This window comes from Octopus sinensis, linkage group LG4 (genome assembly GCF_006345805.1).
Source record: "Octopus sinensis linkage group LG4, ASM634580v1, whole genome shotgun sequence".
Taxonomy (NCBI): domain Eukaryota; kingdom Metazoa; phylum Mollusca; class Cephalopoda; order Octopoda; family Octopodidae; genus Octopus; species Octopus sinensis.
This window is the reverse complement of record NC_043000.1, coordinates 60,529,937-60,549,266: the sequence shown is the minus strand read 5'-3', so window position 1 is coordinate 60,549,266 and position 19,330 is coordinate 60,529,937. Positions and strand designations below refer to the sequence as shown.

The following is a 19,330-nucleotide window of genomic DNA, read 5'->3' as shown; positions in this document are numbered from 1 at the left end:
ACCATTACGCATTAACTTATGTACGTAGGCTGAACTTACGTAAAATGTTAGAGAAAGAAACCAAGCTATTTCTAGCAACCTAGCAAAATGTTTTCATGATCTCTTAATATACCACTATCGATCTCCAATTTACTGTTTTGCTTGTGTGGATCCCAACAAATTTTAGTCAAGAACCACTGGTGTAAACAAATTTAAGATCAGTATATTTTCATTGGTTATGATCATGTATTGTCTTACCTGTATCAATATGGTAATGGCTATTATTCGCTGATGAGATCAAAATAAGACTAAAACATGCTCAGAGTTATTCACCCATTCTTATCAACAAATGGAAATAAATATTTGTCTTGTTTATAAGTTGAAAGTTCATCTATCTGTCAAAACTTCTAGGCATGTTCCTGCAAGAGACTAACCTGACCATCTGTACAGGCACACAAGTTGGTATTATTATATACTGGTCCTATTGACACTAGGAAGGATTAGGATTAATTAAATGTCATGAGGGACCTTCAAAATTATGTCTGTTAAAGTTTGTTGAAGACATTAAACTTATTTGATTTTTGCAGGATTGGCGACTCCATGTCGATCAAATGCACCAACACAAGAACAACATTGAAGTCTCCATGGAAGAAACCAAGTCCTATCTTCAAGAACTCCAAGATGAAATAGATCGATCACTAGAGAAAATTCGTAGCCGTGAGAAATACACAAACAAACAGCTGGATCATTCTCTTACAGAATTCCGTGCCTTTCAGGATCAGCTAGCTGAGATCAAAGAACGATACCGACAAGCAAGTGGTGGATTAACTGACCGTTCACGTATCTTAGCCGAAGTAAGTCTTGCCTTACACTCTGACTATTGTTATTATTGTTATTGTTATCATTAAGGTGGCGAGCTGGTAAAATTATTATCACACCAGTAAGAATCTCAGCAGCATTTCTTCCGACTTTGAACGTTCTGAGTTCAAATGCTGTCAGGGTTGACTTTGCCTTTTGTTCTTTTTACTGGCCATGAGTGGCCAGTAAAAGAAGTCATCATTATTATTATTATTATTATTATTAGTAGTAGTAGTAGTAGTAGCAGTAGTAGTAGTAGTAGTAGTAGTAGTAGTATTACCTCCACCTTAGTGAGGCAGAGGTATTGTTTTCAGTCATCTTTGTTTGTCTGAGGACAAGATATCTCAAGAACCACAGGATGGATTCAGATGAAACTTTCATAGATGTTTGGCCTCATGACTGGCACAAACTGATTAGATTTTTGGATTGATCCAGTACCGGACAAGTATTCTGGATTATTTGTTATATTCACTTTACATGATTACAGTCTTACATTGACTTTCAAGTCTTTCTCAATTTTCTCCCTTTAGGCTGTTTCCAAAGTTTTATTTTCACTTCTCTGTTATCAATTTTACTTGCGTCTCTGTCTTAGTAGAGACTGATGGATAAAGAAATCAAACTACATAAACAAACAGTACCAAAACCATTCAGAAATTAAATAACACTAACATATTTTTTAAATATATATATTATATATTATACGTACATATTAACACTTTACAGTATACTTACATTTATACATACATCTATACATCAATTTAAAACAACAGGAATACTAAAGGAAGGCCGGATTTTAAGAGAAGAGAAAGCTAAAAGGTCTCATGCTATTCATTTAAAAATTCCTGAGTAGAACTTATTATTATTATTGCCTCCGCCTTTGAAACTATTTTGAATGGTGAATTTGTTAACTTTGGCTTGTATTAGATAAGGATAAACTATTTATTACTGTTACTAAATGTTCTTCAGCCACCTTCGTATTCCATGACTACCGTTGGGATTGATCAGATACTGGACAAGGATTCTGAATTATTTTTCTGTTTTTTTACTTAATTTTTGAGTGCAGTTGGGTTCATTTTTAGTATTCGTGTTTGTGAAAGCAATTGAGTTTATTTCAGATATTCTCATTTTAAAAATCATCTCTAGCTAATCATTGAGAGGACATTGGTGTTGCCTTGGTGGAGGTTTGTACTCTCTGAGAGCTCTTATGATCATTATTAAGGTGGCAAGCTGACAGAATCATTAACACACTGGGGAAAATGCTTAGTGGCATTCTATCCATCTATTCATTCTGAGTTCAAATTCTGCTGAGGTCAACTTTGCCTTTCATCCTTTAAAGGTCAATAAAATAAGTACCAGTTGAGCACTGGTGTTGATGTAATTGATTTCTCCACTCCTCTGGAATTGCTGGCTATGTGCCAAAATTTGAAACCATTATTGTTATTATTATTATTATTGATGAGAAATTAAGGTGGTGAGCTGGCAAAATTGTTAGCATACCAGGCAAAATACTTAATAGTATTTCACCTGTCTCTATGTTCTGAGTTCAAATTCCGCCAAGGTTGACTTCACCTTTCATCCTTTCAGGGTCAATAAATTAAGAACCAGTTAAATACTGGGGTCAATGTGATTAGTTTACCCACTCCTCCAAAATTTCAAGCTTTGTGCCTACAGTAGAAAGGTTATTGATGAGAAATGATCTTCAAATGTTGAGCCTCACAAAGGAGATGACAAAGGACCTAGACAGCTGCCAATATGCTGTGCTTGAGAAGACTCACTCAGAAAAGTAAAATCCTTGTTATGATACCTTTCCCCTCCCACAACCCGCACATGCCCACCACTACCACCATTTCCCTCCTCCCCTCCATTCTCCCTTACATGTCCAACTACCTACCTGTACACAATATACCCCTGTTAAATGCTTTACTCTCCACCTCTAGTTACCATCTCCTTTCTAAATCTTGTGAACTCACCTACCCACCCTCACGATCTCTATTCACTCTATAACTTGGGTGTTCAGCCCCTGCCCGCTCTCTATCACATCTTCACCATCTTTCTCTCCTCATTCTCTTCACCATCTGAGGAAGCCATGTCTCTCTTCTAATGCAAGACAACTTTCTGTCCTTCAATACTACTCCCACCTCACTTGAAGGTGTCTTGTCTTGCAAGTTACCTGGTGACTTCACTGCTGCTGGTGCCACATAAAAAGCCCCCAGTACATTCTGTAAATTGGTTGGCATTAGAAAGGGCATCCAGCCATAAGAATCATGTCAAAACCGACAACCAAGCTTGATATAGTCTTCTGACTTGCCTGTTCCTGTCAAACCATTCAACCCATACCAGCATGGAAAATGGACATTAAATGATGATTATTATTATCACTGAGGTAGCAGTGATGGAATTACTAGACACTTTTCATCTACTACTGATATATTTCTGTAATTTTTAACACTTATACGTCTAGATGAGACATCTTCTTGAGATGAATACCACAGTTCCCAGGTTTTCTACTATATATCTGCATTAAGTATGATATACTGAATGCTGTTTTGAGCTAATAGTGTTTCTGTTGCTAATAACAAAAGTTTATTTTGTGTTTTGCTTTTCTGGAGTGGAGTGAGGTAAAGCCATGCTCATTGTTCTCTTCTATAAAGATTAGCTATCTTCTGTGTTATCAAGATAAATCAATGTTATAGACATGTGGTCAGTAGTGAATATTTGAGATGCTCAATACTTAAAGTATAATGTCCAAGTAATGAACTCAGTATCATTTATTTATTTAGATTACAGAAGAACTTGACAAAGTGAAATCTGAAATGGAAGAAAGAGGAAATACTATGACTGATGGAGGTTAGTAAAATCAGAAAAAGGATTATAGTTAAGTTAATATTAGCTTGTCTAAAGTTGGGTGCATTGAAATGTTAATTAGAAATAATTATGTGATGAAGAAAAAAGCAACATTAGTTCATGTTTAATACTATTTTATTTACTTTTACAAATATACATATATATTTTTTAATAATATATTATTATTAATAATAATATAAGGAAATTAATATCAAAACTCCCCAGAAAGATATACCCGTGTGAAAATAGTTGTATTAAAAATATATAAGTAAATAAATATAAATATATATAAAAATATATGTAAATATGTATAAGTATAAATATAATATGTAGATATATATGATAGTTTAAAAGTTTTGAATTAATAATTTAAAGTATCTTACAATCGTTTCACAGAAGAGTTGTCCCTATAATGAAATCTTATATTGATAAGCACTTACAGACAACGCTTCTGCTCTTCAGAGATATAAAATATGAATATTATATAACATATCGAATGATAGTTTTTTTTAAATTTGAAGTAAAACTGTAAAGTGGTGTTTGTTTGAAATATAAATTAAAAATTAAAAAGTACTACTTTTGATGAGAGTCTTTAAATCCATATATACTTCCTTTTACAAATATGGAAGATAAATCTGGGCATGTCTTAGTCTTATGATAAATTTGCAAAACATAGCTCTAATCATACACAATGTAGTGATGGAAAAATCACTAAGTATAATGTACAAGTCTGTACATTAGCTTGCAAAGAAAAGTAGAAGCATTTGAAGAATATGAGGTGGTATCAAAAAGTTTTCAGACTAGTTATGCTTAATAAATAATAACTTATTTACCTAAGTTTTAACATCGTCTCCTTCGAAATAGTCACCTTGCACTGCAATACACCGGTCCCAGCATTCCTGCCACTTTTGGAATCTGGCCCGGAAGTTGTTTTCTGTGAGTCAAGGGCCTTCAGCAATTTGCTGGATCTTGACAATGGTGTTAAAACAGTAACCTTTGAGCTGCATTTTCATCTTGGGGAAGAGCTGGAAGTCTGCAGGTGCTAAATCTGGCAAATAGGGTGGGTGCAGAAGCAATACCATGTTTTTGGTGAGAAACTCATAAGCGAGGAGAGCTCAGTGACAGGGTGCATTGTTGCCATGAAAAATCCAATTCTTCATGCTCCACAAATCTGGTTGCTTTTACCAAATGTCCTCCCTCAAACAATTCGAGACATCATAGTAGAACTCTTGATTGACAGTCTGGCTCTGGGGTACAAATTTTCTATGCACAATACCATGGATGTTGAAAAAACAACGAGCATGCTCTTGATTGAGCTGTGGCTCTGTAGTGTGCCAGTGCCACTTGAAACATTGTGTATGACCCATTGCCTCATCGCCATAAGCTTGTTGAAGCATGCTCAATGTCTCTGTTGCAGAATTTCCAAGTTCAACACAAAATTTCACATTGGCTCTTTGTTGCAAATTCCTGTCCATGACAAAAATCGCAGACTACAGCATACACCTGATCACAAAAGCACAAATTTCACAACTGGCAAAGTAAACACAACTATGTCACTCAACACACTGCCTCATGAAGGTCATTGCTAGCTGTCACTGTGTACACAACCATGTGCTGCCATCTGTTGGCATGCTACAGAACTAGTCCAGAAGCTTTTTGATACCACCTCATAAATAACTCAGGAACAGCATAAATACATGTAATATACACAGTTGTATCATTGTTTTGACATGTTTCCCTACATGTTAGTCAGACTAGGATGGGTGAAATCTTATCAAGTTGAGTCTACAACATTGTTTTGATAACCACCTGAAACTGTTACTCTTCACTTGAACTTCATGCATTTTTGTTCACCCATGGTTTACAGAAAGGATGTTCGCCACAAGGTAGATTTACTCTTTTCACAAAATATAATGATTGAGTCTTCACTGAGCCTCCAATAATGTAATGGGTTATAGAATAACTTCAAGTATCTGTTAGAATGAAAGAGCAGGATGGAATTTAGTTAGAAGAAAAACATTTCTTCAATTGTAACTTACCTGAAGACCCTGTGCACATATGTGTGAAACCAAAATAGCAAGAAACTGACTCAACCTATATAGGGTAAAGAACCCCTTTGGTCATGAATGACCATGGGATTGCACTTAGAAAGTTCCCCTCAGAGGCAAAAGTCTGGGCAAGGTTATTTATGGAAGACCGGTAGCCACCCATGCATAGTAGCCTTCCCTCTCCATGACACCAATGTTATCCAAGAGAAAGGCAAAGGCTTGTACAGCTTGGCACCAGTGATGCCACAACTCATTTCTGCAGCTGAATGAACTGGGACAACGTGAAATAAAGTGACTTGTTCAAGAACACAACACATACAGCCTGATCTGAGAATCAAACTCACTACCTCATGACTGAGCCTGATGTTCTAACCACTGAGCCATGAACCTTTACTTAATCTATATGTATATATCTGTCTCTGTGTATATATATATATATATATATATATAAAGTTGCATGAAGCAGCATTTAATAAAATAAATTTGTGTGAAGTCATATTTTACTCATTTAAGTACAGTTGGATGTGAGAAGACCTTTCACTGCAGAAATTATCTTAGGACAAAATTCTCCTCCTTGACAACATGTGTGAAAACACATCAGGTGTAAATGTCATCACTAGATTGCTGAACATGCATTTCTGCATTCGTTTGCCTCACCAAATATGAGCACCAAATCTGCCCTTCACAACCTGATAAGAATGATTTGTACTTATTAGAACAGCAAATGGTACATTTGCTGATGTGCATAAAATTTGATCAAACTATATATGTATGTATATATATATATATATATATATATCTATATATATCATCATCATCATCATCATCATTTAGCGTCCGTTTTCCATGCTAGCATGGGTTGGACGGTTCTACTGGGGTCTGTGAAGCCAGAAGGCTTCATCAGGCCCAGTCAAATCTGGCAGTGTTTCTACGGCTGGATGCCCTTCCTAACGCCAACCACTCCGTGAGTGTAGTGGGTGCTTTTTACGTGCCACCCGCACTGGTGCCAGACAGAGCTGGCAAACGGCCACGAACGGATGGTGCTTTTTATGTGCCACCGGCACGAGGGCCAGGCGAGGCTGGCAACGGACACGAAACGGGGCGGTGCTGGCAACGGTCGCGAAACGGAAAGTTCTCTTACATGCCACCGGCACTGGTAACACATCTGCAATTTCCATTGATCGATTTCCATTGATCGATTTCGATTCTGATCCTCACTTGCCTCAATGGGTCTTCACAAGCAGAGTTTCGACATGCCACCGGCACTGGTAGCACATCCGCAATTTCCATTGATCGATTTCGATTCTGATCCTCACTTGCCTCAACACGTCTTCACAAGTAGAGTTTTGTGTCCCAAGAAGGGAAGGTATGCATACATAGGCTGGCTCCATCCCATGTAGAAGGCCACGGGTTGTGGACTCACTTGTCCTGCCGGGTCTTCTCGCGCAGAGCACACTTCCAGAGGTCTCGGTCTCTAGTCATTTCCTCAGTGAGACCTAAAGTTCGAAGGTCGTGCTTCACCACCTCGTCCCAGGTTTTCCTGGGTCTGCCTCTTCCACAGGTTCCCTCAACCGCTAGGGTGTGGCACTTTTTCACACAACTATCTTCATCCATTCTCGCCACATGACCATACCAGCGCAAACGTCTCTCTTGCACACCACAACTGATGCTTCTTAGGTCCAGCTTTTCTCTCAAGGTACTTACACTCTGCCGAGTGTGAGTACCGGCATTACACATCCATCGGAGCGTACTAGCGAGCTTACGCATATCCTCAGCAGTCACGGCCCATGTTTCACTGCCATGTAGCATGGCTGTTCGTACACACGCATCATACAGTCTGCCTTTCACTCTGTGCGAGAGGCCTTTTGTCACCAGCAGAGGTAAGAGCTCTCTGAACTTTGCCCAAGCTATTCTTACTCTAGCAGTTACACTTTCAGCACACCCGCCCCCGCTGCTGACTTGGTCACCTAGGTAACGGAAACTATCAACTATTTCTAGTTTTTCTCCCTGGAAAGTGACGGAAGTTGGTCTCAGAGCATTTTCAGTGTTTATTGTTCCTGAGCATCTGCCACATACAAAAACCATCTTCCTAGTTAGCCTTCCTTTCACATTGCTGCATCTCTTATGTGTCCATAGCTTACACTTGGTGCATCTTATAGAGTTTCTACCTACACCTTTTCTACAGATCGAGCAGGGCCAGCTACCTGAAGGTGTTTGTGATTTGTCTACCTTCCTACTGATTACGACTTTGGTTTTAGCTAGATTGACTCTGAGGCCCTTCGATTCTAATCCTTGTTTCCACACCTGAAACTTCTCCTCCAGTTCTGATAGCGACTCAGCAATTAGAGCAAGGTCATCAGCATAGAGGAGCTCCCAAGGGCATCCTGTCTTGAATTCCTCCGTTATTGCCTGGAGGACTATGATAAATAGGAGGGGGCTGAGTACTATATATATACTAGCTTAAAAGCTGCACTATGTGTGAACTTTTAGGTTAGTTCCTGTGGAGGGCTAATTATGCCCGTGGCCTTAAGCTACAGGGTGCTAAATAGCATGACTATAATATGTCTAAAATGACTATATAGCTCCAGTGGTGTTTGATCAGAGATCAAAGAATCACTGCTGGGATGCTTAAAACATCTGGTTGTGTGGGTTATGGTTTAGTCACCCGTATTGTAAATCAGGTGGTTCACAAAGGAGTCATACCCAATGACTGGTGTAATAGCACCATAATCAACTGCTACAAAGGTAAAGGTGATGACTTAGATAGAAATAATTACAGAGGTATCAAATTGTTGGATCAGGTGATGAAAGTTAGAGAGAGGGTCATAGCCCAACTAATTTGAGAGAGAGTTAGTTTAGATGAGATGCTGTTTGGTTTTTGTGCTAGGGAGCAGCACCACTGATGCTATATTTCTGGTAAGGCAACTGCAGGAGAAATACATAACCTTATCTGGTGGTCAATGTGGAAACTAGGAATAGATGAATAGTTGGCGAGAGTTGTACAAGCCATGTACAGGGATGCTACCAGTAAAGTGAGGGTTGGTATTGAGTACAGCGAAGAATTCAGGATACTAGTTGGGGTTCATCAAAGATCAGTCCTCATCCCCCTCTTGTTCATCATAGTCCTCCAGGCAACTTGAGAGGAATTTAAGAAGGCTGCCTCTGGGAGCTCCTCTATGCTGATGACCTTGTTCTTATAGCTGAATCACTACCAGAACTAGAGAAGAAGTTCCAGGAATGGAAGCAAGGTCTAGAATCAAAGGGCTTTAGAGTTAACCTAGCAAAAACCAAAGTCTTAGTAAGTTGGAAGGCAGACAAATCATAAATCCCTTCAGGTAGATGGCCAAGTTAGTAGCGAAGGTGGATGCTTTGAGTGCATAGCTATGAGAATAAGAACAGGCTGGGCAAAGTTCAGAGAGGCTAGGTAAAGTTCCTACTTTTGCTGGCAACAAAGGGCCTCTCCCTCAATGACTAGTGACCAGGACCTTTAGTAATATGCTGTGCTTGAGAAGACCTGTCAAGCCAAGTGAAATAGTCGTGGCTGATGCTGGTGTCATATAACTGGCACTCATGCTGGGGGCACATAAAAAGCACCTTTCGAGCATTGGGTCTCATGGAGGCAAAGTGGTCGATGCTGGTGGCATGTAAAAAGCTCCTTTCAAGTGTTGGGCCTCACAGAGGTAATGCCCGAGACCTTTGGCATTATGTCATGCTTGAGAAGAAGACCTATCAAGCCAAGTAAAATTGCAGTCATGGCAGATACCAGTGTCATGCAAATGGTACCCATTACACTTTCGGAGTGGTTGGTGTTAGGAAGGACATTCAGCCATAGAAACCATGCTAAATCAGACAGGGATCGGGTGCAGTCTTCCAGCTTGCCAGCCCTGGTCAAACCATCCAACCCATGCCAGCATAGATAACTTCTATGTGATCATTTTACTTGCAAAAAATAGCTGATAAGTCTTCTTCATGCTACACTCTGTTTCCTTGAAAAGAAGGACACATTGGATGATGTATTCTAGGATACACTAAACCTGAAAAAAGCAGGTATGCCTTTAATCAGAGCTCTACTTCAATCAGCAGCAATTTGGTGAGGCAACAGAACGAATTCTCTCTTTGATTTTTAGTTTTCCATCTTTTCTTTTTCTTTTAGCTTTCTCTTTTAATTTAGTTTCTCTCATTCTCAATCTTTCTTTTTGTTTTAAAGCACCACTTGTTAAAATTAAGCAGACACTACAACAGCTGAAGAAGGAATGTTCCCAGATGGATGTTCGCAGTGGAGTTGTAGAACACATTCTTTTACAAGCCAAACTGAAAGACAAGAATATTCAAAATAAACAAGCACACACTATAGAAATGCAGGAATATTAAATTGTGCATAATTTTTCATACCTACTTTTTCATTAAATAATTTTCAATTATAATTCATGTAAGCATGCATGTACATTATGTATAAATGTGTGAGTGTCTGTGTGTTGATAATAATAGAAAAAGAATACACTCTTTGTATATAAATATATATTATGAAATAAATATATAAATCACTATGTTTTGCCAAATTATTCTCTCCTATATCTTGATCTCTAAAACCATGCTGTTTTGATTTCTGTGAACTTTTTAAATCGGCCAATTGAATAATTTCTTTCAGTCAACATGGTAGTATGATTGCTCTTACAGCATCCTCCACGGTGAAATAGTAGTTTGATTGTGAAAATTAAAACTGAAGTTTTGCCCTTATTTCACACAAGTGGAAGAGTAATAAACTGTATAGATCAATAGAATATTTTGAAGAACACTCAACATCTCTTGGTCTCTGGAAGAAACAATGATACAGCTTCTTCAACAATACAACCAAATTCTGCTGTGTCTATTATTTGGATCAAGGATTAACTGTGTGTACTTTGTTTTGACACAGTTGACTTTGAAATATTGGCTGAACAGCAAGGTTAGATATATGTTTGTGTGATTTCCTGAAAGACAAATCAAATGTTGATAATTGATGAGGGTCCCTATCTACAAATATGGTAGTAAGTGGAGGAGCTTTCTGGGGTCTCGTTTTGTTCCTCATAATGTTGCGAAGCATAGGCAAAAATATACAACAGGCCATAATCAGCAATTATTCAGATGACATTAAAGTCATGCTAGAAGTCAAAACAGACAATTTTTGTGCACTCCAAGACCTAGGCGCCATATACAAGCAGACAAACGACCACAACATGTCACTCATCACCACAAACTTCATGCCCTTCATTTCAGTAAAACGGTTCCCAACAAAATGTTCAAACTTGACTCAAACGGAAATAATTAGAACTTTGCGCTCATTGTTGACCTTGGCATAACTATGTCTGCAGGAGCATATTTCTCTGTACATATTCACACACTGTCAACTTGACAGGTTGAGAATCTGTGACCAATTGACATTTTCTGAAGTGTTCTCTTTCAAATTGATATCGAATGACATGTTCAGCTGGACAACTGATCTCTACAACATCGCATGATTATTTTTTTTTATGTCCAAGTTAACTTTAACATATAATAGGTGTGAACGGTTTGAATTAAGAACTGTTATTCAACATCAGAGCTTTTTTTTTTTTTTTTTTCACAATGATCCATGGACAGCCTTTCATTCTGATGACTCTTTATTGCTTTAATAAGTACACATACAACATAGGGTGGTAATAACCCAATGATATTATCTTTTACTTTTTACTTGTTTCAGTCATTAGACTGCAACCATGCTAGGGCACTGCCTTGAAGAATTTTAGTTGAGGAAATCAATCCCAGTACTTATTTTTCTTAAATACCTGATACTTATTCTTGCGGTTTCTTTTACCAAATAGGGACATAAATGCACCAACACCGGTTGTCAGGCAGTAGTGGGGGACAAACACAGACACATACACAAATACATATATATACACACACAAGCTTCTTCCAGTTCCCATGTACCAAATCCACTTACAAGGTTTTGATTATTCACACATCGTCACTCTCGTAATGCAACACTTTGTAATTTTGATTCAAATTGAAAGTGTGAAACTATTTTTCATTTTCTAATGAAACCTGGTCATTGTGGAGAAGTGTATTTGAAATGACTATAGCTGGTTGTTGAGATAACGTAGAAAATGTGTAAACAAAAATAAAGTTTATTTGACATGTGTAATTGATTTGATTGTTCTGGTCTTAACATTAGTTGGTAAGAATAGAAGTCATTTGACGACACCTTTTTGTTTGTAATTGGCTATCCTGTTGCAGGTTCAATCTGTGGAATATTGAAATAATACCCATCTTGTCCATTCCACAGAATAAGCTAATATCAGAGAGCATGATAAGAGGGATGAGTCTGTGAAACATGTTTATGGTTGTTATCTTGAACACAAATGAGAATATGATTTTCATGGCGATCACCAACCATAAGGTTGGCTACTTCATTAGATGTGGGCTACTTAAAACAATGTAAAATGTCCTTTACTGTAGTTTACTATAGACGTAAGGAATGCAGAAACACACTCATAGAACTGATAATAATGAAAACAGCAAAATGTACACATACAATGTTTAAGCAAAATGAAATGTAGTCAATATAGGTGCAAAACATACTTTCTGTAGCATAATTATGCTATAAAAAAATGGTAAGTCACCAATTTAGCAAAAGCTACTAAATGTAGTCAATATAGGTGCAAAATACAATTTCTCTTTGTGGCATAGTTATGCTATAAAAAATGGAAAGTCACCAATTTAGTAAAAATTACTGTGCATCACCAATGTAACAGAAAGTTAACATTTATTTGGAACATGTACTAAATGTTATAAAATTTACAATTGAATATCATGGTGAAGAAAGTGAAAGTCCAAGAAAATTCAGAAGGCATAATTCAATTTTTCATACGAACATAATTTATTTTACAATTTTGAAATGAACACTGAACCAAGTGTATAGAAAGGAAGATGCTTTTGTTGTGATGTTGATTTAAAATATTTGCTGAATGATGTATGTGGGAAGATATGAATTAATTTGACATTACTACATATTTTTTAACTGTATAATGTTAAAGGCTGTAGAATAAACACTGACTAACGCAGTAAAAAGGTTGTGCGATGTTGATACTCACAGTGATGAAGAAACTTGGGAGGACTGTTAAAAAGTTATCTTGAAACTAGTTAGAAAGAGTGCAATAACATTTCACCATCATCGTTTAACGTCCGTTTTCCGTGCTAGCACAGGTTGGACGGTTCGACCGGGGTCTGGGAAGCCAGGGGCTGCACCAGGCTCCAGTCTGATCTGGCAGAGTTTCTACAGCTGGATGCCCTTCCTAACGCCAACCACTCCGCGAGTGTAGTAGGTGCTTTTTACGTGCCACCTGCACAGGTGCCAGGGGGGTCCGGCATCGGCCACAATCAGTTGGAGCTTTTAACATGCCACCGGCACGGAAGCCAGCCAAGGCGGCGTAATTATATTGAAAGAGCCACTGAGGCTTTCTACTTTGTCAAGTTTCTGAATTTGTTATAATAACCAGAATAACATTTTTTCAGATATATTTGCAAATATTGTGAGTGGTGTTAAATCAGCCAAATCTTCATGTTGGTAGTACTTCAAAGTGAATGCTGTTGTTCGTTTAAAGTCAGGCTGCAACTGAACTTTCAATATCGGCGCATTTGACTGTTGGGCGGGAGAAAGTTACATACATAAACTAAAACACACACGCACGCACACATACATTGATGCACACCTGAAGCCTAATAGAAAATGTGACGTCATTGTCATTGTGGTGGTGATATAAAATGTCATTTACTATAGGTGACTAAAGGAAAACTGACAATGCTAAATTTTTGTAATGCAAATATCCGAATGAAAATATAGCTTAGTTGGTAGCCAAAAGCCTACAAAGTTTTTTGGTACTCCATATGTCAAAATCAGCAACTCAGTTTTGGAATGCATACACATACAAACTCTCTTTTATATATATATACGATATAAGATAAGATATATATATATATATCAATTCATACCTGCTGTTATTTAGTTATATATAGATTCGATCCAATTTTTAATCCCAGCTGGACCCTGCATCATTTAATTCAAATATGCCATTGGCCATAAAAGGAGTGTGAGGACTTATCATTTCCTTCTGTTTTTGTTATGTGTGTGTATGTGTAGTTTCACCCCAGCTCCATTTTCTTCAAAGTACCCATTTTCAGTCTATGTGTATGTACACACACACATGCACACACATATATATATATATATATATATATATAAAAGAATATAAGATGACAAAGAAATAAACGATTATCTTATGAACTTCATTAGCTTATAAATGTTTCTGTGATAAGATGCAGTCGACTCATAGTTGAGTGCTTATAGCTTCATCAGAGTCTTGAATATGAAATGCAGTTTATTTGGAGAAAGAATTGGAGCTAATGCAGTTTCGCACCTCTCCATAAAAAATGCATTTTTTTGAAAAATTTTTTCAGATTCCTACGTTTTAGATGTTGGAGATTACGTCCATTTTCCATGCTGGCATAGGTTGGACAGTTCGACCAGGGTTTGGGAAGCCAGGAGGCTGCACCAGGCTCCAATCTGATCTGGTAGTGTTTCTACAGCTGGATGCCCTTTCTAACGCCAGCCACTCCATGAGTGTATTTTTTTTCCCTTTTACATGCCAGGGGAGGCTGGCAGCGGCCACGACTGGTTGGTGCTCTTTACATACCACCAGAACAGGTATCACAACTACAATTTCCATTTGATTTTTTGATGTTGATGTACTTGACTCAATAGGTCTCCTCAAACACAGCCCTACGATCCAAGGTAAGCACAGCAGGCCGTCCTGCGATCTAAGGTACTTTGGATGGGCTGGGACTTCTATGTGAAGCTGGTGCAGGAAACAGCCATGAACTCACATTATTTGTCGGGTCTTCGCAGTCACAGCATATCTCCAGAGGTCTCGGTCTTTCATCATTGCCTCTGTGAGACCCAACGTTCGAAGGTCATGCTTGACCACCACATCCCATGTCTTCCTGGGTCTACCTCTACCCCGGATTCCTTCAACTGTTTGGGAGTGGCACTTCTTCACACATCTCTCCTCATCCATCCATTGTACACGACCATACCAGCGTAGACGTCTCTCTTGCACGCCACATCCAATGCTTCTTATGTCCAGCATTTCTCTCAGGGCACTTACACTCTGTCGTGTGTGCACACTGACATTACACATCCAACGGATCATGCTAGCTTCATTTCTTTCAAGCCTACACATGTCTATCTATCTCTTTATACACCTATCTATATGCTTATTGAGTTTGAAAGTTTCAAAATGTAGTTTCTTGCATATCTGGAATCTCCGTCATCTACAACATAGGGAAAAAAAATTTCAAAAATGTTCAAAATTTTAAATGGGATGGGAAGTGGTGGTGGCATTTTCCAAGGAGAGGTGCAAAACTGCATTAGGCCCAAAGAATTATAGGCAAATGTCTGGAATAGGTCGCTCACTTAAGTTGGAATTTATCAATTTTGACAGGGATTTTTCAGATAATTTTTTTCATGGTGCCCATGGAAATGATCTGAAGCATCTTTTTAACGTAAAAAAACTTTTCGAAATTTTTTTTACCCCACCCCTCCCCCATCTTCCTCTCTCTTGACCAATTTTGGTTGATTTGGTGGGAACTACATAGAATGATTTCTTTGGACACTATGCATTTAAAAACTATAGGAGAAGCATTATCAGCAAAACAAGAAAGTAAATATTTTCAGACAAAAAGGTATGTTATTTAAGGGAGATTTGGCTATTGTTTCCAGCATATCTCATGACCAGTAAGGTTTAGGGTTGATAAAAATCATAAATTTTCAAAAGCAATGCTATAAATGGGGAGAAAATATTGAAAAACATTAATACTTGTCAGAGTGAGAAAGAAACAGGGAAGGTGATCATGGGAATGCTAGAAACAACAACCAAATCTCCCTTTAATCACACCTTTTCGTCAGAAAATATTTACTTTTTTCGTTCCTACCAAAAAGGTTTCTTCTATGGTTTTTAAGTGCGTAGTACCCCACCAAATCATCATGTGCAATGACCACTAAATCGCCCAAAATCAGTTTGGAGAGATGGGTGGGGTGGAGGATGGGTAAAGGAGACCATTTTTCACGGGCACTGTGAAAAAAAATGTCTGAAAAATTCCCGTCAAAACGGAGAAATTCCACTTTATGTGGGTAACCTATTCCAGACGTCCGCCGAATTACATTTATGCACTTCTGATTCGAGGCTCTGACGAGGCACACAACTATGAGTCCGCTGCATCTTATAGCAGAAACAGCAGCAAACCAAAGAAGTTCATTTGCTTGTTACCACATATGCATTATCGGAATTGCCTTTAAGTATGGATGGATGGATGGATAGAAGCACTATATGAGTACGTGCGTATTTTATTGTTAATTCTTAAATCAACCCTTATCAACCAGACTATGATCATAGGCACACTAATCTTGACTCAGCTTTTTTTTGCTAGGACTTCATTCTTCAACGCGGTTTTCCTTTTTAAGAAAGTAGTCCGCGTTGAGATATTTAGCTGCTATTTCTAACAATTCGAACAACAACGTACTACTTCCGAAGTTGTCTCGTTGTGTGTATATGTTGTTTTGTATAAACCACGTCCACATGTGATATGAAGCGAACCAACCACAGCCAGAAGAATGATAATGTAAACAAAAATATAAATATCTGAGAATTATCTTCTCCTGAGTAAAAATCTTCAGCGCATAAAAGAAATAAAGAGAGTAAAAAGAATGATCTTAATCAGGATTACGGAAACATTCCTTGACTCTTCACTCATTAATGTTTAGTCTTCAGTTAATTGTGGGATTCATATAAGAGAAGAAATCGAAAACTAGTTGACGGTAAGAAAATAGTACTTTATTAATCATCAATATCTCTTTATTTTCTTCGTATTGTTTGTAAATGTCGGAGACTTGATGTTGACCGGACTGTAATGCTATACTGTATCAGATTCCTACCTTGTTGAAATCCTATTGGATCGAAAATTCGCTTTTATCCGCCTGGCTTAAGTACACGTATTGTGACGAGATCGAGTCAATAGACTGATATAAATACGTGAATAGTATTTATATTAGTTTGTCTTTCTTTACCCTGTCATATACATGTTTGTTAACGTACTCCCCCCTCCCCTTGTCTCTTTATATATATATGGTTAATGCCTATATATATATATATATATATATATATATATATATATAATATGTACTAGAATGTTTGACAAGATATCACAGATGGAAACCCTCTGTAGGTGAAGGCTAATTCAGTCTCTCTCCTCTTACTGAAGCGGACCTTACGAGCTATGGGCCAAGACATTTGGTACACTGGGAAGACATACCTAATGAAAATACAGAAAGGCTCTCAACATTACTGTAGTTTTAGTTACCATCAGGTGAAAAATTTGTAATATCTTAACGTTGCTTCTCCAGTTTCTTGTGTCGGGCAAAACATCTCTGATGTTTGCTTTACACACGCACACGCCTTTGCGTGCGTGTGTCTGTGGAGAGTATGCGGTGGGGAGCACAATGAGGAGTTTTCACTGCATTTTTGACTTAGAGGAAAAAATAATTTTTACAAATGTTCACTACTTTATAAAAATTATGTCAGCTAAGTAAATGATCCTCTCAAAATGAATTAACAACCACTGTAACTTATTCAAAACACCATTTCAGAAAATTATTTCCGTTCTCTTTGAGCATATAAAAGATGACTTCAGCTCAGGTAAAATGACTAAGACAAGATAAATAAATTTGCCTTTTCGATTCTCCCGAATTACATTTGAAAATAGTCATACACATCAATATCCATCCTTGGACATCAGAAAAGCAACAAAAATTTTAAATATATAGATCAATTGAAAGAGTTTCACAGAAAAATGGCACGATAAGAAATTAACAAACCACAACTAAGTAAAAAAACTCAACATAAATATTCTCTTTGGCTTCTTCTTGATCTGCTGGGGGTGGCTTTCTTCCCAGTATATTTTTACGCACCATGCAGTTGAAGAGAAGAAATTAACTGAAATTAGTTATTACTCGTTTTACCCCATTTTAGACTTTTTTTCGAAAATTATCAAATTAAACGTTAGTGTAGGGAAAAATTGACTTCGTATCCAACAGAGAAAAGAATATTGATTGTAAACATCAAACATTATCCACATATTTTAACAACCGCAATCACAATCGGATCAAAGTTGAGAGATAAGTTCTTGGAAAAAAAAGTACCTGTCACCTGACAATGTTCCAAACTCTCTCAACTTCTACAAGAACAGCAATGATGACTTATTTTTACTCCTAAAGGCGATGCAACAGTATGAAATGATGGCACAATACTTACAATGTAATGATTTCAAACAGGTAGAGAGAAAATGACAAGGAATCAGAAATTACTCATTTTACCCCGTTTGCTAATTTTGGCCCTTCTTTATACATCATAATGTAAAAAAAAAATTGTAAAATATACGCTACATATTATGCATTGTACAAACATCTGATATAGAACTCAGTAGTTTTCGCAGAGTGGAAAGATATGTTTTATATCAGCCACCAGAGGAAACTCACGCAAACTGTCAATTTTTTTAATTGCTTAGCTCACATCACTCACCAACATTTGTGGAAATTACTAAGTGGAATTGCTAACTAAAATTATAGGTAAACACACCCATCTAGGCGCGCGCTCACACAGGCTCCGTGCAGTCTATCTCGTTTGGACATGGAGTGATTGTTCTCAATTATGCCCTCATTTTACATTTCGACCTCCTGCTTCTTTCTAGCGATTAATTTACATCGTGGTCAAGAAAATATCACCCGGGCGCGGATCTATATATTAACCGCAATATTTTATGCATTATCCTAGTACATGCCATAATATCAACATTAGACTCTTTAGAAAGACACCTGTCTATGTTTTCATTCTGTTCTATTTGCAGAAATAGGCCTCTTGTAAGTATACTTAAATGTGCGCAGATATGAATATCAAAGTAGGTTTTTAGCTTCAAATTGTATTCTAGATTAACTTTATAATCATCCATAATCTCATCAACTGTATTAAGACAAACTATAATTTTAAATGGGAGCTGAACTGAAGAAGAATACGTTTGTGGAGAAGCTGTCTGGAAGCCAAATTCCATAACTGCTTCCGATTTCGGGTTGCAGTCGTTTAATTTCGCGTAAGTCAAAAGTGCCTTTTCCTTTGTAAAGTGCATACTCTACTATATGAACAGTTTCCATTTTCGTTCAAGAGTTCGTGCTTTGTCAAAACAACTAATATCTACTTGAATGTGTGAAATATTTTCCGGCAGTTAAAACGTGCCTGGGGCAATACATTTGTATTTCTACATTCCTATAAATCCAAACAAAACAATTGCAGCGTGGAAGGTGTTTGTAAGCCATTTAAGAAACACTCAAAAGCCGTTCGATTCACTCCAACATTTAAGTTTAATTTGTCAAAATATTTTCGTCGCTAAAATCCGCGACCTGTTCACTGACAAATATCCGCACGGATTTTAGCGACGAAAATATTTTGACAAATTAAACTTAAATGTTGAAGTGAATC

General features: G+C 37.4%; 2 protein-coding genes across 2 annotated transcripts in view; both read left to right on the top strand.

Annotated features, from left to right (window-relative positions):
* The window catches only part of LOC115210798 (intraflagellar transport protein 57 homolog), a 28,141-nt gene extending 18,021 nt beyond the window's left edge, over nt 1-10,120 (top strand). Inside the window, exons 9-11 of the mRNA XM_029779536.2 lie at nt 567-833; nt 3,618-3,684; nt 9,937-10,120. Coding sequence (XP_029635396.1) covers nt 567-833; nt 3,618-3,684; nt 9,937-10,100 — 498 coding nt within the window. The 3' untranslated portion in view covers nt 10,101-10,120. The remainder of the gene's footprint in view (nt 1-566; nt 834-3,617; nt 3,685-9,936) is intronic.
* Nucleotides 10,121-16,484: 6,364 nt separating this feature from the next.
* The window catches only part of LOC115210224 (activin receptor type-1), a 58,080-nt gene continuing 55,234 nt past the window's right edge, over nt 16,485-19,330 (top strand). Inside the window, exon 1 of the mRNA XM_036502028.1 lies at nt 16,485-16,620. The gene's annotated coding sequence lies outside the window, so the exon portion shown is untranslated. The remainder of the gene's footprint in view (nt 16,621-19,330) is intronic.